Source organism: Muscardinus avellanarius (genome assembly GCF_963383645.1).
Source record: "Muscardinus avellanarius genome assembly, chromosome: 10".
Lineage (NCBI taxonomy): Eukaryota > Metazoa > Chordata > Mammalia > Rodentia > Gliridae > Muscardinus > Muscardinus avellanarius.
The window spans coordinates 103,720,872-103,746,959 of NC_137796.1; the positions used below are offsets into that span (position 1 = coordinate 103,720,872).

Below are 26,088 nucleotides of genomic sequence, written 5' to 3' on the forward strand. Positions count from 1 at the left end.
CCCGACTCCTCATAGCGCCGGGCTGAGGATTTGTGTTAGAGCACCTGGAAGAGGGCCTGGCCCGTGATGACACTGCTAGCATTTATTGAGCACCAACTGTATTTATTTCCTTCTTTACCTCATGGCATCGTCAAACAGCTCCCCAGCCTCCCTCTGCTGGGGCCAGGAGGAGAGAGAGGAGGAGGGAGGGAGGCAGAAGGGTTCTAACCATCCTGCCCTGGCGGAGCTGGGCCCAGAGGGGACAAGGCCAAGTTGACCTTGCTCCCTGTGTCTGCCCTGCAGGGTCAGCTGGGCCCCGCCTCCCAGTGGGCACGAGATACACCTATCGCTTTTCGTCCAACACCAGCACCAGCTTGCAGGGGGCCCCGGAGGAGGGCAGCGGGCTTGGCCTCCAAGGCGTGGCCATCTTCGATGTGCTGGGTCCATGCCAGATGGCTTTATGGGTGAGTGTCTTTGGGCCATGTGGCCCTGGGGGAGGGCCAAGAAGCAGCCACCGGCCCCTGAGTTTCCAGTTTGTCTGATAAACATGGAAATTTCTGCGGAACCTTGGATTTGGCAAGGGGGGGGGGGGCTCCAAAGAAGAGTATGAAAAGTAATGGCGTTGCGATCATAGACGGTGCCTCAGTGGGTCGAGCAGGTCCAGTTGGAAGGAGTTTTTTTTTTTTTGGGGGGGGGAGAAGAGCTACAGGAGCCCGCATGGTGGTGCTTGCCTGTAATATCAGTACTTGAGAGGCTGAGACCGGAGGATCACAGGTTTGAGGACAAACTCAGCAACATAGTGAGACCTTGTTTTAAAATAAAAACAATAGCTAAAGAGGACTGGAGGCATAGTACAGAGGTAGAATGCACCTGTATTCAATGCCTAGTACTACCAAAAACAAAAAGGGAAGAAGGAGGAGGAAGAGGAGGAGGAAGAGGAGGAGGGGGGAAGAGGAGGAGGAGGGGGAAGAGGAGGAGGAGGAAGAGGAGGAGGAGGAGGAGGAGGAGGAGGAAGAGGAGGAGGAGGAAGAAGAGGAGGAGGAGGAGGGAGAGGAGGGGGAAGAAGAGGAGGAGGAGGAAGAGGAGGAGGAGAGGAGGAAGAGGAGGAAGAGGAGGAGGAGGAAGAGGAGGAGGAGGAAGGGGAGGAGGAAGAGGAGGAGGAAGAGGAGGAGGAGGAGGAGGAAGAGGAGGAGGGGGACCACAAGATGGGGAAGCCGTGCCCTAGGGGAGACTAAGGGTGGAGTCTGCAGGTCTAAGGTAAGAACAAAGTCAAACCGAGTCAAAGCCTTTAGACACAGGGACAGACAGCTGGAAGCATGAGACGGGTGGCCTTCCTGGGCAGGACACTGGCCTTTCTGCGGGACACTGCCACTGTGCGCGGGCAAATGGAAAGGCACGGAGGTGCCTGTCCTGGCGGAATGGCGGGCTAGGCTTGCGGGGTGGTCTAGGTCTTTCCATCAAGGTTTCCCCGAGCGCCCAGTGCTCTTGCAAGGGGAAGAGCCTGCCCATTTTCCTCTGTCTGGTTTCTGATGACTGTCATGTGTTTATTGGAAAAACCCTCTCGCCACCGCACATAAATGGCCGTTTACGTTTCACTTGAAGTCTTCCCTCAACTTGTGAAGCTGCAAGTGTTTCTCAAGTTGTGTTTTCATATAGTAGACCAGGATGGGGTCTTTATTTCTTCTTCTTTTTTTTATTGGTACTGGGGATGGAACCCAGGGACACTCTACCTCTGAGCTATACCTCCAACCCTATTTTTATTCTTTCTTTTGAAACAGGGTCTCACTGAGTTTCAGAGGGCCTCACTAAGTAACTGGCGCTGGGGATTGAACCCAAGGACATTCTACCTCTGAGCTACACCCCGACCCTTTTTATTTGAAATTGCGTTTACCTATGTTGTCCACGCTGACTTCAAACCTGAGAACCACCTGTCTCAGTCTCCTAAGTGATTACAATAAGCGGCTCAAACCTTTCACCAAGTACTAGAATTACTGACTCCCTCTATTAGGTTTCTAAGGAGTGAAATCACGCGAGGCAAGTTTTAGGGTGATACTATTTTTTGTTTTAGAAATGTTTTTGTTGTAATAAACAAACACACATACTCAATCACAGTGACATTGGAACCTCGAATTTTTTTTTTTTTTTTTTTTTTGGCGGGTCTGGAGATGGAACCAGGGACATTGACCTCCACGCTACACCCCCTGCCCTGTTTTTTAATTCTTTATTTTTGAAACAGGGCCTCACTAAGTAGCTGAGGCTGTCCGCGAACCGCAATCCTCCAGTCTCAGCCTCCCAAATGCCGGGGTTACAGGCGTGCGCCACCACGCCCGGCTCCTCGAAAGCTTTTTATTCGCCAGGACGTTGCCTTTCTTGTTTTGCTTTACCGTCCTGACATATTTTTCTTTGTAGAGTACAGTGATAGGAATCCCTCAACCCAACTTCCAGGGTCTTTTTTGGGCAAATGAGAATTTTCAAACCTTCATGGGGTAGCAGTAGGCTCCTGGCTATTTCAAAAACTTAATTCTGGAGACATTCATCACCTACCTACCACCTTGGAACTAGAACTTTCTGCTCAAGGGAGAGGTCTCTGACCCACCCCCTACACGGGGCCCCAGCACCTCCTTGCGGGTGAGGGGCTGGTGAGGTCCTGGGAGCCTCGGGAGAGGCCATCGACTCACAGCGCTTTCCGTCTCAGCTCCGAGACTTCCAGGTGACGTCTGTCTTGGGGTCCCAGGTGGAGGTTCTGAAAGAGTCAGCGAATTTGAGGTAAGACGCCTGACTCGGGGTGGTGTGTGACCCCTGTACCCTGAGCCTACAGCTGTTGGGCTCTGGGTGCCCTGAGTAAGACTGGGAAAAGCACAGACGCCATCTTGGAGGGAAGCCTAAAGAGCCGCTCATCTTTGGGTCGTCACACACACAGCCGGGACCCTGCTGGGGTGATTGGAGCTGTCGTGGCCTTGGAGCCTCGCCTGTCTGTCTAACACCTGGGGGAGGAGCTCACCCCACCTTTCCCACCCCCAGAGTGTCTGGATTGCACATCTGCCAGCCACCCCTTGGGCATCTTCCTTGAGCAGGTTCTTGGAGGGCTCTGGCTGCCAGGCCCTGGGAGGCCTCCCTCCCCGCCCCAGCCCGCAGGGGGGGGCTGTCCCCTGTCCCCTCCCACTCCCGGCTAAGCCCCCTTTTGTGACCCAGCCAAGCCTGGAACTCTGTCCCTGGCTGGTTTCCCAGGCCTCCCCCACCATGGCCTCTGTGGCCTCAAAGCCCCCAGCAACCGGCAGCCTGAAGACAGCCCCATCTCCACGATTCCTCTTCCTTTTTTATTGCAAATTCGTTTGTTAAAAAATAAAGCCTTTGTCTAGCAATACTGGGCTGGGGGATGCCGGAAAGGAAAGGGCCGGATGGATCCTGCTGAAAGGCCCAGGGAGGGTCCCCTCCAAGAGGACCATTGTCCCCAGGTCAGGCTCATCTGAAATGCTAAGGGGCTGAGGCCAGAGTGAGGCTCTGAGTGGGGACCATTAGCATTTCTCTAGCCAAAGGCCAGAGACCCAGACTCTTGGAAAGGGAGGGGACAGGGGGACAGGGACCTCCCAGGGAGCCAGAAAAGAGGAGACACTTGTGTCCTCAAGGCTCTGCCTTGCTGGCCAGTGGGCTTGGGGACCGCGGGTGGCCTGCCTTCCACCTTGGACCCGCTCTGTCTTGTACCCCCATGCAAGGACAAAGCCTTTGCCATCCTCCCTACCTGAACACATGACCTTTCTGCTAGGTGAGGGGGTGGGCACAGAGGCTTTGGACCAAATTCTGGTTCAGCCGCACCCCATATTTGTGGTGTGATCCCCGTGAGCAGCTCCCATTTCTGGCCGGGGCTCCCTGTTTCATTGAGATTGCTGAATCTCAACGTGGGGGTCCTGAGGCCTCTCATGGGGGAGCCAGTCTGCCTGGGACCCTACCCATCAGGCAGCCACCCCAAGCAGGTGTGTGTCCCGCTCTGAGCCTGGGCCTCAGTCTGCAATGAGGGTGGGGCATGCTGAGCAGGCCTGTGGGCTCTGCGGGGAGCGGCCCTGTGCCCTTAGCGGGGTCTGTGAGCTAACGTGGCCACAGGGGGAACATAGGCACCCAGGGCTATTCCGTGTAGGTACAAGGAGTGAGAACCCCAAAGTGGGAGGTGGGGAGCTCAGACGCTCCTCAGCAGGGGAAGGGCACACAGCTTGGAGGAGAGAAAATTACTTCTAGGAAGGACAGGCCGTGGGAGAAGCCGCGGTTTGGGACAGAGTTTTTGGGGTCTGGTGTTGGTTCATTGTTGCGGTTAAAGATGAACGTTACTGTTTGGGGGTGAGGGTTACCGTTTAGGGGAACAGTCCCCGGGGACCTTTGTTAGACCCCCGGAAACAATTTCCCTAAAAAAAACCCCGTGGGTTCTTGTCCTGAGCTAAGGATAAATACGTAATAGCCTGGACTCTTGCTGAAGAATTAAAGGAGTTTATTAAAAAGATAGAAATAGAGAAGACAGTTACAGCCCCATGCCATTCAGGAGTGGCATGGGGGAGGGGTGTTTCAAATGAATTCACCAAAATACAAAACACAGAACAGCCTTTTTATAGACATGACATCCTCCATCTTGCTTGACGTAACTCTGACATGGGTAAAGTCCGTCCCCTTGATTTCCCCACCGAACTTTGGTCCACGCCCAGGTTTCTCCTTTCCTGAAGGCTGATCCTCTCCCATCCTCACTAGATGCCAAGTACTATGTAAACCTGTCTTTAGAATGAGGAAGCCCTAGCTCCCCTTCTCTTTCTACTTGTTAATTACCTTTAGCTAGGTTAATTTACGTTACAATAGCCGCCTGCTTCTTGGCCAAAACCAAGTCCTTCCACATGCACAGGTCTGCCCCTCACCCAATTTTTGAAATGTATTTATTAATAATCAGAGCTTTCTCCAATCTTCCTGGGCCATTCCCAGTACTGGTGCATTCGTCTCCCTCCCTGTGCTGGAGGCTCTTCTGGGCGGGTGGCACTCCTCAGGCGGGAGCAGTGCCCAGGCAGAGCAGAGCAGAGGAACAGCTCCCGCTCAGCAGGCCTCTGGCGCTTCAAAGTCACAACAGCCCGGGCCTCCTCAGGGGCTGCCAGGGGCAGGATTCAGTGAGAGGGTCAGACTGTGGCACCCCGGGAAGCTGGGCCTTATGTCGCACACCTGCACTGTTCCTTGGGTGCTCGACCCTGCAGCAGAGGAGGGACAGAGGCCGGGCCATGTGGGTTCCGGGGTGCAGCCCCTGTGGCCCTGCTCACCCTACTACTTCCTGCAGCGCCGTGGTGGGCCGCAGCCCACTGCGCTTCGTCCTGCGTGCCGGGCAAGTGGCCCGCCTGTGTCCCCGGGGCGCCGAGCAGCGCTGGGTGCTGAACTTGAAGCGTGCGGTGCTGAGTTTGCTGCAGAGTCACCCTGGAGCCGGAACGGGAGTCCCGGAGACCCTCGAGGAGGTGAGGCTGGAGCTGGGAGGCTGGGGGCGGGCAGGGCCATGGCGGGGCTGACCCATCCGCCCGCCTGTCCAGGTGGACGTCCTGGGCCGGTGTCCCACCACGTACCAGCGCCGCGGGGACCATCTGCTGAAGACCAAGGACCTGGAGCGGTGCTCCCAGCGCTGGGCGAGCTCTTTCCTGAGCTCCCAGCCCTTGCCTGGGGCCGTAAGTGATGGACCACCCTCTCCCTCCTCCCTCATCTCTCCACAGCTCCAGAAGATGAAGGCATTTTGTCTGAATAAGGATGAGCGATGACCCCTGTTAATATTACTGCTAGCGGGGAGGGGGTGGAGGCACACACCTGTAATCCCAGTACTTGGGAGGCTGAGACAGGAGGATCGCAGGTCCAAGGCCAGCCTCAGAGACTTAGTGAGACCTCGTTTTGAAATAAAAAATAGAAAGGGCTGGAAGTGTAGCTCAGAGGTGGAATAAATACCCCTGGGTTCAGTCCCTGGCACTTCTCCCTCCCCCAATTAACTGCTATTCTCAAAGGTCTTGACGTCTGGGGGTGAATAGCTCTTCTCACCGCCCTCAATATTCTTAGCTTTCACCAAGGTCCTCTGGTCCTCTTCGTGGGCTCCTGTTTGCTGGCCTGCCTTCCTCCCTCCCTTCCTTCCTCCTTCCCTCCCTCCCTCCCCCTCCTTTCTTTCTCTTTCTTTCTCCTTCCTTCCTTCCTTCCTTCCTTCCTTCCTTCCTTCCTTCCTTCCTTCTTCCCTCCCTCCCTCCCCCCTTCTTCTTTCTTTCTTTCTTTCTTTCTTTCTTTCTTTCTTTCTTTCTTTCTTTCTTTCTTTCTTTCCGGTACTGGGGATGGAACCCAGGGTCATTCTACCTCCGAGCTGCACCCTCAGCCCTACTTTTTTATTCTTTATTTTGAACAGGGTCTCACTGAGTTGCAAAGGGCCTCACTAAGTAGCCGAGGCTGTCCGCAAACCGACATTCTCCTGTCTCAGCCTCCTGAATGCTGGGATCACAAGCGTGCGCCACCACGTCCGGCTCTAAAGTCCCTTTTATTTCCCAGTTTCCATCTGGTTTCCACATGGGAAAGAAAATACAGGGCCCTTGCCTTTCTGAGCCAGAGTATCTCAGCACCGTATTCTCCAGTTCCCTCGTTTCCCACGGCCTCCTCGCCCCTGTCCACCGAGCTGGGCTCTCTTGTTACCAACCACGGGTGGGGTGGAGCTGACTTGGCCCGGGCTCTCCTCCCGTGGTGTTCGCTGGGGAGCTGTGGGTTGCCCGCACGCTCCCAGCTCACGCTGTCTCTTCCGCCCTTGGTCCAGCGTCCCGGCCTGGCCTCCAGCCTGAGCTGCCTGCAGAGCTTCCAGGGCGGCGCGCTGAGGGAGGCCTCCTGTGTGGAGCTGCACACCGTGGGGCCCCTCGCGGAGCGGGCCAGCGCTGTGCACATGCGGGCCCTGGCGTCGCTCAGCCTGCTCCATGTGGAGCCCCGAGATCAGGCTGCCACAGGTGACCAGAGCCTTCCCTGATGGCCGCTGCCCTGGCCATGGTGGGAGGGGGACGTGGGAACCTGTAGAGGAGCCTCTCGGCCAACTCTAGCCAGAGGGACCATTGCGGGGCGGCGACCGTGCCAATACAAAGTTCAAAGTGGTCCCTGCCACACCCCTGCCACCTGAGCCCTCCCCTGAGGCTGCCACAAGCATCCAGGTCCCTGCAGGGTTAAAAGCTGACCTGTTTAGGTGACCTGTTGTTCTTTGTATGCAAATGTTATTTTTTTTCACCAGACCTTTTTTGTTATGGTGAAGAAACTCTTCTGGGGGCCCTGTTGGGCTCTGGAAACTGTTACAGGGAGATGTAGCCATGGGCTCTTGTTCTGAGCTATATATAGAAAACACTAGCTGGAACTTTTGCTGGAAGCTTAAAAAGTTTATTATTACAAAGAAGTAAAGAGAGGACAGAGTTAATAAAGCCCCACACCAGAGGGAGTATAGGGGTGACTTGAAAAGATGTCACCCGAGGTGTTTCTGGACCCAGGACATTTTATACCCAGTCTTCTGACCACACTAGATCCGCCCTTTCTCCGGGGCCGGTCTTTTGATGTGGGGATTCCTTCCTGTGGACCTGCCCTGTCTCAGGCACAGACCCCCCAGCCTTTTGTTACACCCCAAAATGTGTTAGTTGATGATGAGCGTCAGGGATCTCTGGAAGGCTCATGGCATTCCCCACATCCTTGGGGAAGTCTGCTTCTCTTAGAAACGTAGAAGACCCCGGGCTTCCTCTGTTCTCTTGCTAAACCCCTTGGCTCCAGGAACTCTCCAGCCCTTTCCCTGAAGCTTCTGGCTTCCTAATACCAAAGTTATTTAAAACCATTTCCAATACTGGCACATTAATACATTTGGAAGCCCTTTCCCAATACTGGTACAGTCTTCACCATCTTGTTTTGCGGACTTAGCTTTTTTGTGTGTGTGGTACTGGGGATGGAACCCAGGGACAGTCTACCTCTGAGCTACACACCCAACCCTATTTTTTATTCTTTATTTTTGTAACAGGGTCTCACTGAGTTGCAAAGGGCCTCACTAAGTAGCTGAGGCTGGCCTTGAACTGCATCCTCCTATCTCAGCCTCCCTGGGATAGGAGGGAGGATTACAAATGTGTGCCACCACGCCTGGACCCAACCCTATTTTTTATTCTTTATTTTGAAACAGGGTCTCTCTGAGTTGCAAAGGGCCTCACTGAGTAGCTGAGGCTGTCCGCGAACCGCGATCCTCCTGTCTCAGCCTCCCAAGTGCTGGGATGACAAGCGTGCCCACCACACCCGGCTCCTGGACTTAGCTTTTGGAGATCTTTCCTTGGCAGTGTGTCCAGCTGCCCTGTTTTCTTTAAACGGGGCTGACTAGCTGGGTATGGTGCTACATGTCCATGATCCCAGTACTTGGGAGGCTGAGGCGGGAGGGGTGCAGAATTAAGGCCAGTCTCAGCAATTTGGGGAAACCCTGTTTCAAAATTAAAGGGGTTGGGGATTCAGCTCAGATGGAGTATGCCTCTGGGTTGCGCCTCCAGTACCACACAAAAAAGGGGGCTCAGTTCCCCAGCATGCACGCCGCAGGGTTCCTCTGGTCTCCTCTTCTGATGGGCACAGGTGATCCCCTTGGCAGCAGGCCGCCATGATTCCTTGTATACACCCCTCTTCCCTGTGGCCGTGACACCTGAGGGAAGCATGGGCAGCAGGCGGCTCCGGGGCTGGCGGGTGGGCTTCTGGCTCTCTCTGGCATCCCCTGCGGTGGTCATCCACTCAGGCCTCCCCATCCCAGGTCTGGATGATGGCGGTGATGGAAACGTCACCCCGAGTAGCCTGCTCTACGAGTGGGAAGAGACGCCATCCCAGGCCACGGTGGCCATGGCGACTGCGTCAGTGAGGAGGCTGTGCCTGGCTCAGCCCGCAAGCTTCCAGGTAAGTGGCTTCTCCTACCGGAGTCTGCCCTGGAGCATCCTCCTCTTTCTGCCCAGATGTTTGGGGCTCAGCTTCCCAGATGTTTCATTTGGGTAGGTTGTGCACTACAGTGCTGGGCTGTAAAGTCAAGGAAGAGGGAGAATACTCTAGATGGTGGGTGCGGAGCCAGTGCTTTGGAGACGAGCAGAGGGAAAGTCTTTATCTATTTGAGGGCAAATAGGAGTCCTGTGGGATCCCCGCTAACCTTTGTGTGTGTGTGTGTGTGTGTGTGTGTGTGTGTGTGTGTGTGTGTGAGTGATGCTGGGGATGGAACCCAGGGGCATTCTACCTCTAAGCTACACCCCCAGCCCTTTTTTTTATTCTTTATTTTGAAACAGGGTCTTACTGAGTTGCAAAGAGCCTCACTAAGTAGCTGAGGCTGCCTGCGAACCACGATCCTCCTGTCTCAGCCTCCCGAGTGCTGGGATGACAAGCGTGCGCCACCACGGCCCGCTTCTCGCTAACCTTTTGGATCTGGAGATCTGGGAGGAAATCTCTAGCCACATCCAGGGCTTTACATTGCAGACTTCTTTCAACCCAGGGAGAGGCAGACGGCCTCTGCTGGTATTTACAGCCCTGTATTGTTTTTGCAGGGCTGGGGAGCGAACCCTGGGCCTGACTCGCAGCGCTACCACTGAGACAAGCCCCCAGCCCTTCACAGTTGTTTAGGGTCCAGGGGCTTTGAGGCCTCTGGCTTTTTTCTTCCCAGTGATGATGGTCCTGCGTCCCCAGCTGCTGGTTCTGCGGCAAGGCCCTGCTCCACGCGCAAGAGAATGGCTCGAGAGAGAAAGTTCAGCGCAATCCCTGGGGCAGGAGAGCCCACCGGTCTAATCCAGGATGAATGCTGCCCGAGATCCTTAATTTAGCCAGGCTAGTGGTGCAGTCCTATAATCCCTGTACTTGGGTCATAGAAACAAGAGGGTCACAGGCTCGAGGCCAGCCTTAGCAATCTAGTGAGGCCCCGAGCAACTTAGGAAGATCCTCTTTCAAAATAAAGAAAATGAGCCGGGCGTGGTGGCACATGCTTGTCATCCCAGCACTCAGGAGGCCAAGACAGGAGGATCGCGGTTCGCGGACAGCCTCAGCTACTTAGTGAGGCCCTCTGCAACTCAGTGAGACCCTGTTTCAAAATAAAGACTAAAAAATAGGGCTGGAAGTGTAGCTTGGAGGTAGAATACTCCTGAGTGAAGGAAGAAAGAAAGAAAGAAGGAAAGAAATGGAGAGAGAAAGAGAGAAAGGAAGAAAGGAAGGAAGGAAGGAAGGAATAAAAGAAAGAAGGAAAAAAGGAAAGAAAGAAAATGAAATAGGGCTGGGATGTAGTGGGAGGTAGAATGCAGAATGCCCCTGGCTCAATTTTCCAGTACCAACAAATAAATAAAATAAAATAACAACTTAATTACATCTGCAAAGATCCTTCTTCCAAATTGGGGCATCTTTTTTTTTTGGGGGGGTGGTGTCACCATTTGACACACACAATTTATTTTTCCTCAGTGCTAGGGTTGAAAGCCAGGGCTTTATACATGCTAGGTGAGCCCTCTGTACCAGGCCATGTCCCCAGGTCTGCTGCAATTTTATGGGGCACTTACTGTATACTCAGGCTTAAGCTAAGGACCTTACTTGTATTTGTGAATTTAATCCTGTGAGTGAAATTCTTATATCCTACCCATTTCACAGAGGAGGAAATTAAGGCTTGAAGCTTTAGGAAGCCTCCCAGCCGGCGAAGGACAGAGCGAGGTTGTTAGCTGGGCACTAGGACACCTGAGGCCTAGCATTGCCGGATGTTGGGACAACTGACTACTTGATGCCAGCATCTTGCCTCCCTGTAGTCATGACAACCAGATGTCCCCTGGGGAGCACGGCTCTAACCATTGTGTTGCTGAGCCCGAGGAACAGCACAGCGGAAAGCTACCGACAGGCCTGCAGCTTCCTGCCACCCTAAGAGCGCGCCCTGGCCCCAGGCTGGACGTTTGCCCTGGCAGGGGTGGATTCGGGCAAGACACGCTGTGGGCCTGTGTCTCCTCTCCTGGACCCGTGTGGCTGTCCTGAATTTATAACAGAAAAGAAGCAAGCAGCCGGGCGTGGTGGGCAAGCTTGTAATCGCAGTACTTGGCCGGCTGAGTCAGGAGGATTGCGGGTTAGCGGCCAGCCTCAGCTACTTAGTGAGGCCCTCTGCAACTTAATGAGACCCGTTTTACTTTTTTTTTTTTTTTTTTTTGGTACTGGGGGTGGAACCCAGAGGCTTTCTACCTCTGGGCTACACTCCCAGACCTATTTTTGGAAACAGGGTCTCACCAAGTTGCCGAGGGCCTCACTAAGTAGCTGAGGCTGGCTTCGAACCTGTGTGATCCTCCTGTCTCTGCCTCCCAAGTGTGGGGATGACAAGCGTGTGCTACCATGCCTGGCTGTGAGACCCTGTTTTAAAATAAAGAATAAAAAATAGGGCTGGGGGTGTAGATCAGAGGTAGAATGCCCCTGGGCTCCATCCCTAGTACCTCAAAAAAAAAAAAAAAAAAGCAAGCAGTCCTCTCCTTTAACCCCCCCCCCCCCCAAGCAGGTCCGTTAGGCTGAGGGTGAATTGCTCAGCTCTGCTCCTAAACTTGGCTCTCCAGGGTGCATCAGCGGAGAGCCGGGGTGCGGGAGGCAGGTGGTTCGCGGCTCCTCTGAGCTGCCTCTGGCTTCCCCATGGGCAGCAGGTGAAGCAGAGTTTGCTTCCCAGTCTGGAAACAAAATCAGGACTCAGTGCTCTGTGGGGAGCAGATCCAGCCGGCCTCTCAGAGGCCCTGGGCGCCACTGTGGGGGCAGTGGTGGGAATGGCCAGGAGCCTCAGGGAGGGAAGGAGTGAGCCAGCCCCATCAGGGTGGGAGGGGCAGGCCCGCAGTGGTCACAGGACCTGCTCCTGGGGGCCTGGTGGTGGAGGCAAAGCTTCCAGCTGCTGCTAGGAGTTCTAAGACTGGGGAAGGCAGCCACAGGTGTTTGTTCATTCATTCATTCATTCATTCATTCATTCATTCATTGTGTGCTGGGTATTGAACCTAGGGCCATTTTACCTCTAAGCTACACCCCCAGCCCTATATTTACTTTTTATTTTATTTTGAAACAGCGTCTCACTAAATTGCTGAGACCTTGCTAATTGCCAAGGCTGGCTTCAGACCTACGATCCTCCTGTCTCAGCTTCCCAAGTACTGGGATTACAGGCGCGCGCCAGCACACTGAGCCACAGGCATTTATTAAACACCAGCTGTGTACAGCCAAGTGTTTTGGAGACAGAGGCACGTCAGAACGGGCTGGTTTATTGGTGAGAGCCGATGTGTGGTTAGAAATCCTGGGCTGGTGGTCAAGCACGGCTGTGATTGAAAGTAGCACAGGCTTGCAACGAAAAAGAATTATGCTGGGAGCACAGGCAGCGAGGGCCCAGCGCACCGCTGCCTGCTTGTCTTGTCACTGTCCCGGCGCTGGAGTTAGCTCAGCTGCGGCTGTCAGCCGGAAGATGGTGCAGCGCACTGCTGAGCATTCCTCTCCAGTCTCTCTGCAGCGCGGGCCGTGGTGGGAGCAGGCGCACCTGGGAAATTGCTCAGCTCCACGTCCAGGGTTTCTTTTTTAAATTTATTATTATTATTTTTTGGTGGTACTGGGGGTAGAACCCAGGGGCTTTTCTACCTCCAGGCTATATTCCCAGACCTATTTTATATTTTATATTTGGAAATAGGGTCTCACCAAGTTGGTGAGAGCCTCACTCAGTAGCCGAGTCTGGCTTTGAAACTGTGCAATCCTCCTGTCTCAGCCTCCCAAGTGCAGGGATTACAAGCGTGCACCACCATGACCCAGGCCTCTGGGTGCCTCACACCGCCCTCTGCCTCCCAGGCCCTGGATCAGTTCCTGACGCTGGTCTCCGAGCTCCAGGGCCTCTCTGCGGGCGAGCTGCAGGAACTCTGGCGATACGCTTCCTTTAAATGTCCAGACAACTGGTAAGGGCTCGTGTGCCGGGCGGTACTGAGCCGGGGCGGCTGCTGTGACCCTGGGAAGGGCAGGCCGTCCCAGTGCCCTCCCGGGGCCCCAGTGCGGGATGGATGATGATGCCTTCTGTCCCCGGGACACTGACTCATCCTTCTGTCTGGAAACGTGTGCCAAGAAGGAGATTAAGTGGGGTGCCTGGAGTTTCCCACGGGGGTGGGGGCAAGCTCTGTCTGCGCTGAGAACAGAAGTTGCAGGGACAGCAGATAAAGACAGCCATTGTTCTGCCCAGAGGTGCCCTCCTCAAGAGCTGGAATTTGCATCCCAATGTACCCTGGATGCCTCCTGGTGGGGGTGGGGATGATGGGATCCCCTCACAAGGAGTGGAAAGGGACCCCCAGGTCCAGAGGAACCTCGCTGACTTTTCCAGGAGCCCAGGACTGTGCAGGGAAACCGCAGGGCCACCTAAATATCAGGCTCCAGAGATGCACACTGCAGCCTGTGAGCTTTGCAAAAGCTCTCTGGCTGGACGTGGAGGCGCACGCTTGTAATCCCAGCATTTGGGAGGCTGAGACAGGAGGATCGCGGTTCAAGGACAGCCTCACCTACTACTTAGGCCCTTTGCAACTCAGTGAGACCCTGTTTCAAAATAAAAAAAAATAGGGCTGGGGGTGTAGCTCCAAGGTAGAATGCCCTTGGGTTCCATCCTCAGTACCAAAAAACGAAAAAAGAAAAAGAAAAAAAAAAAAAAAACACCTCTCAAAAATCTGGAATACTGAAAATGCTTTTTGACTCTAAAACATGAAATAGGATCCACCGGCAAGATCAGCTTTTCCAGACACTTCACATAGCATCCTAGTGAATGCGTAGGCACCTTTGTAAGGCCTTTATCCATATTTGCTCATGAGGCCCCACGACGACCCTGTGGGGTGAGGGGCATTGTTATTTCCAGTTTCTGGTTTCAGAAATCAGGGCACAGAGCAGTTAGAAAGCTTGTCCAGAGTCACACAGCAAAGCTGAGGTTCGAACCCCAGGGGCCTGGACTTTTCCGGCCAGCTCTTATGAGCTTCAGTAGACGTGACTTTGGACTGGCATATCTTTTGTGTGTGTGTGTGTGTGTGGTACTGAGGGTGGAACCCAGGGGCTTTCTACCTCCGGGCTACACTCCCAGACCTATTTTATATTTTATTTGGAAACAGGGTCTCCCTCAGTGGCTGAGAGCCTCACTAAGTAGCTGAGGCTGGCTTCGAACCTGCGCGATCTTCCTGTCTCAGCCTCCCAAGCGCGGGGATTACAAGCGTGCGCCACCACAACCAGTTGGACTTGGCACATCTTAACGGTGCTTGCCCCAGGAGGAGCATCGCATGCTGGTCCTCTTGGCGGCCTACCCTCCTGGTCAGCTGGCCCTTACTGGCCACCTAGGCCTCGGGAACTTTCCAGGAACTCTTGAGTTCTGCGGCCCTCCATCTCCACGGGAAACTAGATCCCCAGATAGAGAAGGAACTGAGGAAATGCCAGCCTGGGGCGTGGGGAGACCAGGCAGGGTGCCCCAGGCCCTGTGGCTGTGCCTCCCTGAGGACTCACGGCCACCTGGAGCAGGGCAGGCACCAGCTGCCACGCTACAGAGGGGCCGCCGAGCTGCGGGTGGGCACACGGTGTGGGGGGGAGCGGGGCGCCCGGTTCTCATGAGGTGCTGGCCCTCCCTGCTGACTCTGGGAGCCCCCATCCCGCTGTGACGCGGGGACCCCTTCCATCGTCATTTCCTGCTCCAGACCCCTCGTTCTGCAGAGTGACTGCTGGGCCTCATTCCTGAGCTTTCTAACCATTTTGCAGTCTAAAAAGAAAAGATGCTGGGCGTGGTGGCGCACGCTTGTAATCCCAGCACTTGGGAGGCTGAGACAGGGGACTGCAGGTTCAGGGCCAGCCTCAGCTACTTAGTGAGGCCCTCCGCAACTTAGTGAGACCCTGTTTCAAAATAAAGAATAAAAAAAATTTATTTTTTATTGGAAGTGTAGCTTGGAGGTAGAATGCTCCTGGGTTTAATCCCAGCAAAACACACACACACACACACACACACACACACACACACACTATGAAAAATTTTTTAAAATTAAAAAAAGAAAAAGAAATCCCTCGATGTTGGGCTGTGAGCGTTGGAGTTTAGGTTAAAGACCATCAAATATTGGTTCCTGTTCAGTTCAGGGTGTTGTCCCTGCCTTGATGGGTGTTGGCAGAGTGGGGGGGGGCAGGGACTCATGTGTCCTGGGTAGCAGAGCCCTGGGGGCTGGACACGCTGCTGTCCCCGTGGGGGCCGGCTTCCCCCATGGCGAGGGTGGGCATGGAGCTACTGTACCTCTCTGAGCCCAGCTTGTCCCTGGACGCCCTGAGATGGCAGCACGCTGAGGCCTAAAGGTACTTGGAACCCTTGGGTCTCTTTGGTGACGTTGCAGGCAGCCACTGGTGGACGCCCTGCCCTCCTGCAGCACCGAGCCCTGCGTGGGCCTCATGTCGGAGCTCCTCATGTCCGGGGAGGTACAGGCCGAGGAAGCAGAGACCTGGCTCCGGGCACTGGCCTTCATCCCACGGCCCACAGACGCCATGGTGCACGCGCTGCTGGTGAGCCCGTCCCCACCCAGCCCTGCCTCCCTCCCCAGTGTGGCCGCTGTCTGGCGCGGGTGTGCCTGCCGTCCTTGGCTTTGTGTTGGGGGCAGCTGGTGGGCAGGTCCGCCATCTCCATGGGCATCTTGTCTCGTTCAAGGCGGGATTTTCCGTCAGAGCAATCCGGGGTCCAGTCCCTGCACGCTCCCTCCCAGGTGTGTGATTGGTGACGACTGCTGGGCTGTTTTCTGATGTGTAGAACAAGGGTGGACCTTCCCATCCTGGGGTCCTAGTGACCAAGGGGAGGCTGTCCGCGAGGGTTCTCCCAGCGCGCGGCACAAAATCTGAGCTCGTTACTGACGCAGACAAACGTACCCAATGGGTCCCGAGCTTAGGAAACCCCTGTGCACTAGGCCGGCAGCTTATGCCGCTTGCGGAGGCCGGACTCACTCTCCTCGTGCCTCTGCAGAGTGGGCGCTCTTCTCACTCTCAGGTGAGAAAATGGAGGCTGGACGAGGCAGGGAGCTTGCCCGGGGGTGCACCTGCTCTGCCTCCCACTTGCCTGGTGTCCCCCCAGCGGGATCTGCTGGCCCCTGGGACGCTCGGGCTCTGTCTCTCCAGGCAGAAGACGGGGACCCCTTGCCCTTTGACCTGAGGCTCCCTGGGGGGGTTCCAGGCAGGGCCATGATTGCTCTGCCTCAACAGACAGGGATGAGGCGCGCACCACGAGCCAGACCCCAGCTGGGCCACGAGTCACCACCCCAGTTGGCACCCAGGGCCCCCGGCACCTTGCAGGAGCTGCCCTGGCTTAGCTGGTGCTGGGCAGGGCCAGGCTCTCTGGACACGTCTTGCCCTCTTCCCTGCTTCTCCTGTCCCTCGTTGACTTGTTCTTGTGCCAGGCATGGGTGCGTGGGCCAAAAGCACCAACTTTGTTCCTTCCCAGCATGACCTTGGGCAAGATGTTTATCCCAGCCTCAGTTTCCCCCATCTGTACGGTCGGGCTGTGCCATGGGGATCATGTGTGAGACAGGATGGAGCCCAGGGGCATTCTACCTCCGAGTTATATCACCAGCCCTACAGCCCTATTTTTTATTCTTTATTTTGAAATAGAGTCTCACTGAGTTGCAGAGGACCTCACTAAGTAGCTGAGGCTGTCTGTGAACCGCGATCCTCCTGTCTCAGCTTCCCGGATGCTGGGATGACCAGCGTGCGCCACCACGCCCCGCCAACCAGACCCTTTTAAGTTAAAGTGCTCCCCCTACACTGGGGATTGCACCCAGGATGCTCTTTAAACTTAGAGATGTTTTTGCTCTGAGCTGTGCTTTCCGATTCTTACGGGCTGAAGCAGGCGGGCTGTTCTGGGCAGGCAGAATGATCTAGGCCCGTGTCCGTGCCCAGGCCCAGCCCTGCAGGTCTCTGAGCGGCTCCCAGGCAGCCTTTGGTGACAGCAACCTTGCAGGTTTACAGGCTTCAGGCTCCAGGCGGGTCCCTGCCGGCTCAGCCTGTTCCCGGGCCTGGGCGCCCTTTCTCGGGCAGGCAGGCAGAGACAGGAGCCGAGTGGCCGCCTCTCCTCCTGCAGGTCTGGAGTCTCCCCTCTTTTCATCTCTGGCTCTCCCTGCTTCGTATTAAAAAAAAAAAACAAGGTTTATATTCTTTTGCCAAATATAGAAAAAAGAAAAAAAAAAGGAATGTGCTTTTTCAAGGCATGCGCTCTGTCCCCTTCCTTTCACAAGTGACACACATTGAGACATACCAGGTGCGCTGGAGGCACTCGGGCATTAGATACACACACACGTGTGCACATGCACACACACATAATACACACATACAGGTGTGTGCACACCAGTTCCCATCAGGAATACCTGTCTCCCAAGGTACACAAGTGCACCAGGACACGCACACGCGCACTTATACCGGAACACATGCAAAGGCTGTACACAAACGGCACACACAGGCACGTGTGCAAACAACTCCACACGCTCTTGCACCCTGTGAAAGGACTGAGCTCGCGTGGGTCGCCTTAGCATAAGCAGAGGCACCTGTTAGCACCCAGGGCCACGGGCCTGTATTTTCGGAGTGAGCCCCGTGTGCATTCAGAGCGGCAGGGAGAGCCCTGCCTGGAGCCAGCCCCTGCGGGACCGAGGCCAGCTGGCGGGGAGGCCGGTTTCTTCCCTCTGCCTCAGCTTCCTCATCTGGAAGGGGCGCGGGCGGGGTGGAGGAGGTGTGTTAGCAGCAAGGCCTGGCAGGTCTAAGGGGCTGCAGGAGGAGGAGCTGGACTGGGGGTCCTGGGGGTCCATAGGGCTGATCGCTGGACTTGCAGGCAGCCGTGAACTGGTTGTTAAACGTGGCCGTTTCAAAACTGAAATGACCTAAGCTTGCGTCATGACCTAAGCTTTTGTACAGAGAAAGTAAGCTCAGGACAGAGGTAGGCGGTAACCCGCCACTCCTGATCACCTTTGTGGTGTCAGGGCCTGTCTCTGGAGGTACTTGTACCGATGGTGGCCTTGTCACCTGGAGCCCTCTGCAGCCCACCCCTCACTCCTACAGTGGAGTGGGGGTGCTGTTTGGGGGGAAGGGCTGGCTGGGCAGCTGGAACCCCATGGACACGGCTGATCTCCTGTGTGGCCCACAGAGGGGCTGTGGCCTCTGCTCTGGTCCAGGCTCCCAGGACAGACAGCTTCTCTCAGCGTCACGGGCAGCTGTGCAGCAGGTGGTGGGGAAGCAGGCGGGCCAAAGAGGGCTGGCTTGCTGGTTTTGCCAGGTGGTTGCAGAGAGGGAACATGGGTTATATTTCGTGAGCATTCCATAGGTCCTGAGAGGAGGCGGTAGCTCTTCTGCCTTGTAGGATGGGGTGGAGCTTTTGCCTAGGATTTTTAAACAGGTTCAACTTGGGGAACTTAACCAAGGCTTTCCCAAACTGGTGACTTAACCAAGGGTCCTCAGCCCCGCGCTGTTGGCACCTGTGGCTGGGTAATTCCTTGCCCTGTGTGTGTGTGTGAGGTTGTCCTGTGCCCTAGGATGTCTGATCTCTGCCACTGCCACCTCCAGGATGCCCCCCTTTGGCCCCAGGTTCCTTCCTAGGCGGACATAATGAATGTCCTGGGTGCTTTTACAACTGTTCCTGTGCACGCTGATGGGTGCATTCTCCCGGCGTGGGTCTGAGTCCCTGTGTTTTAGGAAGTCTCCAGGTGAAGCTGGGTGTAGCCAGGTGGGGTCGGAGTGCACAGGGTACTTACCAGCCTTCTCTGGGTGGGATGGGGTGGCGTCTGTCCCCAGCCACTGCTGCGGTCCCCAGCGGCCAGCCCCGGCGCCCTCCTGGGCATCTCGGCCCTGGTGCACAACCTCTGTGCGGCTCTGGACGGGCCCTGTGCCCAGCTGCCTGGCGTCGGCTCCCTCGTGAGGACCCTGGGAGAGGCCGTGGGAGAGAACTGTACCGTGCAGGAGCCCGCGGATGCCGACCAGGTGAGGACAGCTGCGCCCGGCATGGGCTCAGGACTCCAGCCAGGCGGGCAAGCCCTGGCTCACGGCCCGTCACCATCTCGTTCCAGCTCCAGCTTGTGCTGAAGGCGATCGGCAATGCCGGCCTGGCGGCTGCGGCCCTCACCCCCACGCTGAGTGCCTGCGTGGCCCTGGCCAGCGGTGCCCCTGAGATCCGGCTGGGGGCCATCCAGGCCTTCCGGAGGGTCCCCTGCTCCGCAGACGTGAGCTCCTCGGGCTCCTTCATGGGGGTGGGCGGTGACGGGCCTTGTGAATTCACTTCTTTGTCTGATCATTCAGTCACCACGTGTTTAATTGAGACCCTGCTCTGTCCTGGGCACCAGGGCTGGCCTGAACAGGTGTCTGTTCTCACAGAGCCTGTGCCTGGTGTGGGGGCACATATTCACAGGATAAACTCACAGTGGAGCATGTGATTACCAGCACCGTCATGCGCTCTGGACCCTGTTGTGCAGGGGTTGGCAGGCCATATGCCAGAGCCACCACCTGCCAGCTGTGTGGTTTTTGGGTGTTTTCTGGTGCTGGGGATTGAACTCAGGGATGTACAACCACTGAGCGACACCCCCAGCCCCTTTTTTTTGTGGTACTGAGATGGAACCCAGGGCTTTCTACCTCTGAGCTATACCCCTGCCCTATTTTTTTATTCTTTACTTTGAAACAGGGTCTTACTGAGTTGCAAAGGGCCTCATTAAGTAACTGAGGCTGTCCACGAACCACGATTCTCCTGACTCAGCCTCCCAAATGCTGGGATTACAAGTGTGCGCCACCACACCCAGCTCCTCCCCCAGCTTTTTTTATTTTAGTGTGTGTGTGTGTGTGTGTGTGTGTGTGTGTGTGTGTGTGTGTGTTTCGGTACTGAGGATGGAACCCAGGGGTATTTTACCTCTGAGTGACACCCCCAGCCCTTTTTTTATTCTTTATTTTGAAACAGGATCTCACTGAGTTGCAAAAGGCCTCGCCAAGTCGCTGAGGCTGACCTCAAACCATGATCCTTCTGTCTCAGCCTCCCAAATGCTGGGATTACAAGTGTGTACCATGCCTGGCTCAACCCCCAGCCCTTTTTATTTTATTTTGAGACAGGATATTGCTAAGTTTCCCAGGCTGGACTCAACCCTGCAGTCTTCTTGCCTCAGTTTCCCCAGTTTCTAGGTAATAGGCATGTACTGGCATGCCTGGCTCTGGTGGATGTGGGGGGGATATTGGAGATTGAACCCAGGGGCATTCTACCTTCAGACACCTCCCCCCTTTTTTTTGTGGTACTGGGGGTGGAACCCAGGGGAGTTTCTACCTCCGGGCTATACTCCCAGACCTAATTTTATATACTTTATTTGGAAACAGGGTCTCACTAAGTTGCTGAGAGCCTCACTAAGTAGCTGAGGCTGGCTTCGGACCTGTGCGATCCTCCTGTCACAGCCTCCCAAGCTCGGGGATTACAAGCGTGCGCCATCACGCCCGACTTCTCCATTAAAAAAAAATGTTTTCATTACATTGCTGAGTCTCACTAAGTTGCTACGGCTGGTCTTGAACCTACCATCCTCCTGTCTCATTTTCCCAAGTACTTCAATTACAGGTGTGGGCCACTAGCGCCCAGCTTCCGCTGGATGTTTTTGTGAATAAAGTTTTATTGGCACACAGCCACGCCCACTCACTCACAGGCTACGGATGGCTGCTCTTTTGCTCTGACTGCAGACCTGAATCTTTGCTAGATATTCTTCTACCTCCAAAGATCACTTGGCTTGCAGAGCCTAAAATGATAACTATCTGTCCCTTTACAGAAAAACTTTGCTGACCCCTGGAGGAGTGGCAACCCCACCCCCCTTCAGCATCAAGGTCAAAGCCTTAGAGTGGCTTGTGGAGCCCTATGTAAACTGACCTCTTGACCTGCAAGAGCCCCTTGGCCTCATCTACTATTACCCCCTCCCCAGCTACGGTGCTCTGTGTCCTTCCTTAAACCATAGGTCCAGCCGCCGCAGGCCCTTTGCACATGTGGATTCTCTTTCCTCCTGTCGGTATCTATTTGATAGTTGTGTTGGCGCCGGGCGTAGTGGCCACGCTTGTAATCCCCACGCTTGGGAGGCGGAGACAGGAGGATCGCGCTGGTTCGGAGCCAGCCTCGCTGGTTTAAGAGACCCTGTTTCCACATAAAAAAGTTAAAAAATAGGTCTGGGAGTGTAGCCCATGGGAGTGTATCCCGGAGGTAGAAGGGCTTCTAGGAACCCCAGTACCACCAAAACAACAACAACAAAAAAAAAAACAACAACAACAACAAAAAAAAACTGTTGTCTGCGAAGTCTCTCTTGACTGTTTCCCTGAAACTGCATCTCACAGCTCCCCCAACCCCAGTTTCCTATCTTTATTTTTCCATCTTCAGCACTTATCACGCCGTGCAGTGTTAGCTTTCACGTGCCAATCTCGATTTCTGGGCTAGAATGTGAGGGCAGAGGAGGTGGAGGAGCCGGGTTGGTCTCCTAGGCTGTCCCCTAGCACAGTGCGGGCTTGTGGTAGTCGCTTAGTAACACCTGTTGCTTGGTTGGTGGGTGGCTTGCTGAGGGCGAGCGGGCACGTGGCTTGCTTGGAGGGGGCCTGGGGACCCGGGGTGTTTAGTTTCAGCATGGCAGGGACTTGCTGGTTCTGCAGTAAAGGTTTCCCGGGGCAGCCACACCTGTGTCACAGTGTAGTTCTGGGCGAGGCTCTGAGCGGGGCTGCTGGAGATCAGGGATTAGACGTGCCTGCTGCCTGGCCTCCTCCCGCAGTGGGGTCATGGGTGAGCCTCGGGCTCGCTCCCAAGCAGACTGGTGCTGAGGGCCAGGGTGTGCAGCGGGGGCTGCGGAGCATGGCAGAGGTGGGCGGGCACCCAGTGATGGCTTCCTTTTGTCCACGCCAGCGATCCGCGCTCTCCCGCCTGTACCAGAGCCCCGAGGAGGACGCTGAGCTCCGCATCCATGCCTACCTGGCCCTGATGAGGTGCCCCGGGGAGGAGGTGTTTGCCCAGGTGCGGCGCACCCAGGCGGGCGAGCGGTCCACCCAGGGTGAGCAGGGCAGCGGGCAGGGTGCTGGGCGGGGCCGGGCGGGGTCTCAGAGCATCCTCTCCCTCCGTGTATGTGGACAAGCAGTTCGTGTGCCCCTCCACTGCGCGGTAATTCCAGTCTCCATCCCGCTGATAGGAGACTTTGGAAAAGCGGCTTCTCTTCCCAGGTCCTCTGTTCCCACATCTGTAAAATGGGATGGGAGTCACTACACAGTCCCTAAAAGATGAAAGACAGAGGGGGGCAGCATCTGCAAAGCCCAGGTTCCTTCTGGGGTCTGCAGCTTCCCTTTCAGCAGGGGGCTCTGAACGCAGTTCCTGAGCCAAAGGTGCAAGGTCAAAGATAAGTTCAACTGGGTTTTTAAAATAATTCCCTAGCCGGGCGTGGCGGTGCGCGCTTATAATCCCGGCTCCTCAAGGCTGAGCCAGGAGGATCCCGAGGACGAGGCCAGCTTCGGCAATTTAGTGAGTCCCTGTTTCAAAAATGGAAAATAGAAAGGCTAGAATTCCTGGCTTCGAATTGCAGCCCCTCCCTGCCTGGACACCCTTGGACAAGTGGCCCAACTGTAGTGGCAGCCTCATGTCTGCACCTGCGGAATGGGATGACCACAGCCCCGCCGGCATAGAAAGCGCGCGGACGGGAAGGTGCTGGGAGAACACAGCTGCAGTGTAGGGACCGCCGTGTTCCGTGTTCCGTGTTCTCACGCGGCTCTTGTGACTGTGTAGCGTGTGTTCAGGCTTCAAAGCCCAGGGCAAAGCTGGGCGTGGTGGTGCGCGCTTGTCATCCCAGCATTCGGGAGGCTGAGACAGGAAGGATCACGGTTTGCGGCCAGCCTCAGCTACTTAGTGGGGCCCTTTGCAACCCAGTGAGACCCTGTTTTAAAATAAAGAATAAAAAATAGGGCTGGGGGTGTCTCTCGGAGGTAGAATGCCCCTGGGTTCCATCCCCAGTACCGCAAAGCCCAGGGCAGGGATCCACGCGGCCCTCCTCTCCTGGGCTCAGCTCCTGCTTCCTGAAGGCCCCCGACAGCCCCCTGGTGTGTCACAGCCGGACCTGTAATGCAGGAACCGGCGCACGAGCGCAGTCACGCACGATGGAGGGACATTGGGTGGATGACAAATCGTGTCTGTGACCGTCCGTAACCTCATGCGACCTGTGACTCTCAGTCGGCCTGGGTGCGCTCCACGGGGGAGGCACTAGGAGATCGCCCAATGGCACGCGGTTCAGAACGTGCCCTCGTCACTAAGCGACACGCGGCTCTCCCTTCGGCAGCAGCCGCGACTCCCCGTCTGGCAGACACTCCGCGGCTCCCGCCTGCTTTCAGTCTGGGGCTCCTCAGGGACTCCGAGCTACGGCCGCACAGTGCTCTGCGGGGAACTTGTCCCAGGATCTTCCCTGCCTCTGTCCCTTTGAGGGCCACTTACTTAGGTGCTCGTGTCTTAGGCCGGTAGAAACAGTGACCAAACCAGGCGTGGTGGCGCACTCTTGTAATCCCAGCATTCGTGAGGCTGAGACCGGAGGATCTGGGTTCGTGGCCAGCCTCAGCAGCTTACTGAGGCCCTTTGCAACTCAGTGAGACTCTGTTTCAAAATAAAGACTAAAAAATAGGGCTGGGGGTGTAGCTCAGAGGTAGAATGTCCCTGGGTTCCATACCCAGTACCACAAAAAAAAAAAAAAAAAGAAAAGAAAAGAAAAAGAAAAAAAAAGAAGAAAGAAACAGTGACCAAAACAAACCTCCATCAGGTCCACCTGCGGCCCTGGGGCAATCAGACTTTAGGATAATTTCCCCAAAGGGCAATGCCCGGGGGTGGGGCTGGGTGTGGCTCAATGGCAGGGCCTTTTTTGCCCTGGTGCGTGCCCACACCCAAGGGGAAAGAAATACAATATGGCTGTGCGGAATAACCTTCTAGAGAAAGCCCCTGCTAGAACCGGGCTGGTCCCAGGCCAGGTGTGATGTGCGGCCGGTGGGAGGGGCTTCGGCACCAGCCACATCAAACAGGCTGCTAAGCCCCTCAGGGGAGTGGCCGGGGCCTGGGGGCCAGGCTGTGTTGCCCGATGGGTTCGTAGGTGCCTTATCCCCCAAAGCCAGCACTGTTCCATGGGGGGGTCTTCTAGAAGCTCCCCAATGGGCTCCTGAGATCCTGGGGCAACTGCAGGCTGGGGGTGCCCGCTGCAGACTCTACTATCCCCCACTGGACTCGTTCCCACCCGTGTGCCCCCAGACCCTGAGAGGGTCTCATCATGGACGCACGTCATCCACCCCAAAAGATACGTAGCCTTTTAGTCCAGGCTCTGAACTGATCTTTACAAACAGCCCCGAGAGATGGAAGTTGGCTTCATTTTCCAGATGAGGAGACAGGCTCAGCGAGGTGGAGAGGTCCTCGCAGGCCACGCTTGTCCACACTCGGACTGGGATTCAGAAAGACACCCGACTTTCCCATTTTTTTTTTTTTTGTGTGTGTGGTACTGGGGCATTCTACTTCCGAGCTATACCCCCAGCCCTATATTTATTCTTCATTTTGAAACCGGGTCTCACTGGATTGCAAAGGGCCTCACTCAGTAGCTGAGGCTGTCTGCCAATGGTGATCCTCCTGCCTCAGCCTCCCAAGTACTGAGATGACAAGTGTGCGCCACCGCACCCGGCGTCCAACGTTCCCATTTCACAGATGAGGAAACTGAGGGTCTGGGAGGTAGCATGACCATTCCAGGGTCACACATTTTGTACACATTGGAACTGGAATCCAGGCTTGGGTCTGGCTGTCAGGCCAGGGCTTCCCCCAGGACTCTTCTTTTCCCTTCCAGAAGCATGTCTGGATTCTACGCACAGGCTCCATTTCCGTTAAGCCCAGGCTCAGCCTCAGCGACTAGGCCCCGAGAAGCCCCTGCGTGTGGGCGGCAGCCTGGGTGGGCTCCGAGGGTTTTTCCACGGCCGCAGCCGTCCTCACTGCCCGCCCCCGTGGCCACCCCCCCCTCTAGTGGGCTCCTTCGTGCAGAGCCACCTCCTGCAGCTGCTGGACACGGACGACCCCCTGAAACGGGCCCTCCAGGACGCGCTCCCCGACGACATCCTCAGTCAGGAGTTCCACCCGGAGACCCTGAAACACTCGGCCTTCTCTGACATCACCTTCCGCTCAGGTACTGCTGACCGGGGCGGACTCGACGCCGCAGGACATGGACACAAGTGTCCGACGCTCGCAGGCCACCTGCGGAGACTCGGCCGCAGCCCCCGGCCCCTGCCACGGTGCTGGGAGAGGTCAGGCGTCCAGCACGCTGACCAAAGGCTTCGGGCTCTCCTCTCAATCGGTTCCTTTAAACTTAATCTGTGTCTGAATTAAGGGTATCGTCACACCGTTAATAGAAAATCAGTTTTTAGCATCGGGCGTGGTGGTGCACGCTTGTAATCCCCGCGCTTGGGAGGCAGAGACAGGAGGATCGCGCAGGTTCAAAGCCAGCCGGGCTGGCTTAAGAGACCCTGTTTCCAAATAAAAATGTATAAAATAGGTCTGGGAGTATAGTCCGGAGGTAGAAGGGCTTCCAGGAACCCCAGTACCACCAAAAAAAAAAAAAAAAAAGAAAGAAAGAAAATCAGTTTTTAAACCCTTCGAAGAGAAGGCAACCCTGAAAAGAAGTGCAGGGATGGCTAAGCGCTGTGGTCAGATTCCCTGGCACGACGTCGCTTCCCAGAGCTGGGAAGTTGGAGAGCTGCTTACCGAGTGTTGGGGGAGAGGCTGAGGGGCGCCATGTGAGACCTCCTCTTCTTGTTTATTTTGTACTATTTTGTGTGTGGCATTGAGGATTGAATCCAGGGCATTCTACCTCTGAGCTACACCCAGCTCCTTTTCATTTTGAAACTATCTTACCAAGTTGCTAAGGCTGGCTTCCAATCTAGATCCTCCTATCTCAGCGTTCCAAGTATTAGGATTGCAGGTGTGTGCCACGTATCTGGCTGAGACCTCCTCTTTTCCCTCCCTTCCTTCCTTCCTTCCTTCCTTCCTTCCTTCCTTCCTTCCTTCCTTCCTTCCTTCCTTCCTTCCCGGGATTGAACTCAGGGACATTCCACCTTTGAGTTCCGTCCCCAGTCCTTTTA

At 55.6% G+C, this 26,088-nt stretch overlaps 1 protein-coding gene across 1 annotated transcript in view; it reads left to right on the plus strand.

The window, feature by feature from the left end:
- LOC308268844 (uncharacterized protein) overlaps positions 1-26,088 on the plus strand; it is a gene marked incomplete at both ends in the record, with an annotated part of 138,457 nt that overhangs the window by 7,273 nt on the left and 105,096 nt on the right. Inside the window, 12 exons of the mRNA XM_080703948.1 lie at positions 283-443; positions 2,675-2,745; positions 5,279-5,450; positions 5,523-5,654; positions 6,767-6,950; positions 8,753-8,892; positions 12,793-12,896; positions 15,333-15,498; positions 18,757-18,942; positions 19,029-19,181; positions 21,860-22,004; positions 24,978-25,136. Of these exons, the coding sequence (XP_080560074.1) occupies positions 283-443; positions 2,675-2,745; positions 5,279-5,450; positions 5,523-5,654; positions 6,767-6,950; positions 8,753-8,892; positions 12,793-12,896; positions 15,333-15,498; positions 18,757-18,942; positions 19,029-19,181; positions 21,860-22,004; positions 24,978-25,136 (1,773 nt within the window). The remainder of the gene's footprint in view (positions 1-282; positions 444-2,674; positions 2,746-5,278; positions 5,451-5,522; positions 5,655-6,766; positions 6,951-8,752; positions 8,893-12,792; positions 12,897-15,332; positions 15,499-18,756; positions 18,943-19,028; positions 19,182-21,859; positions 22,005-24,977; positions 25,137-26,088) is intronic.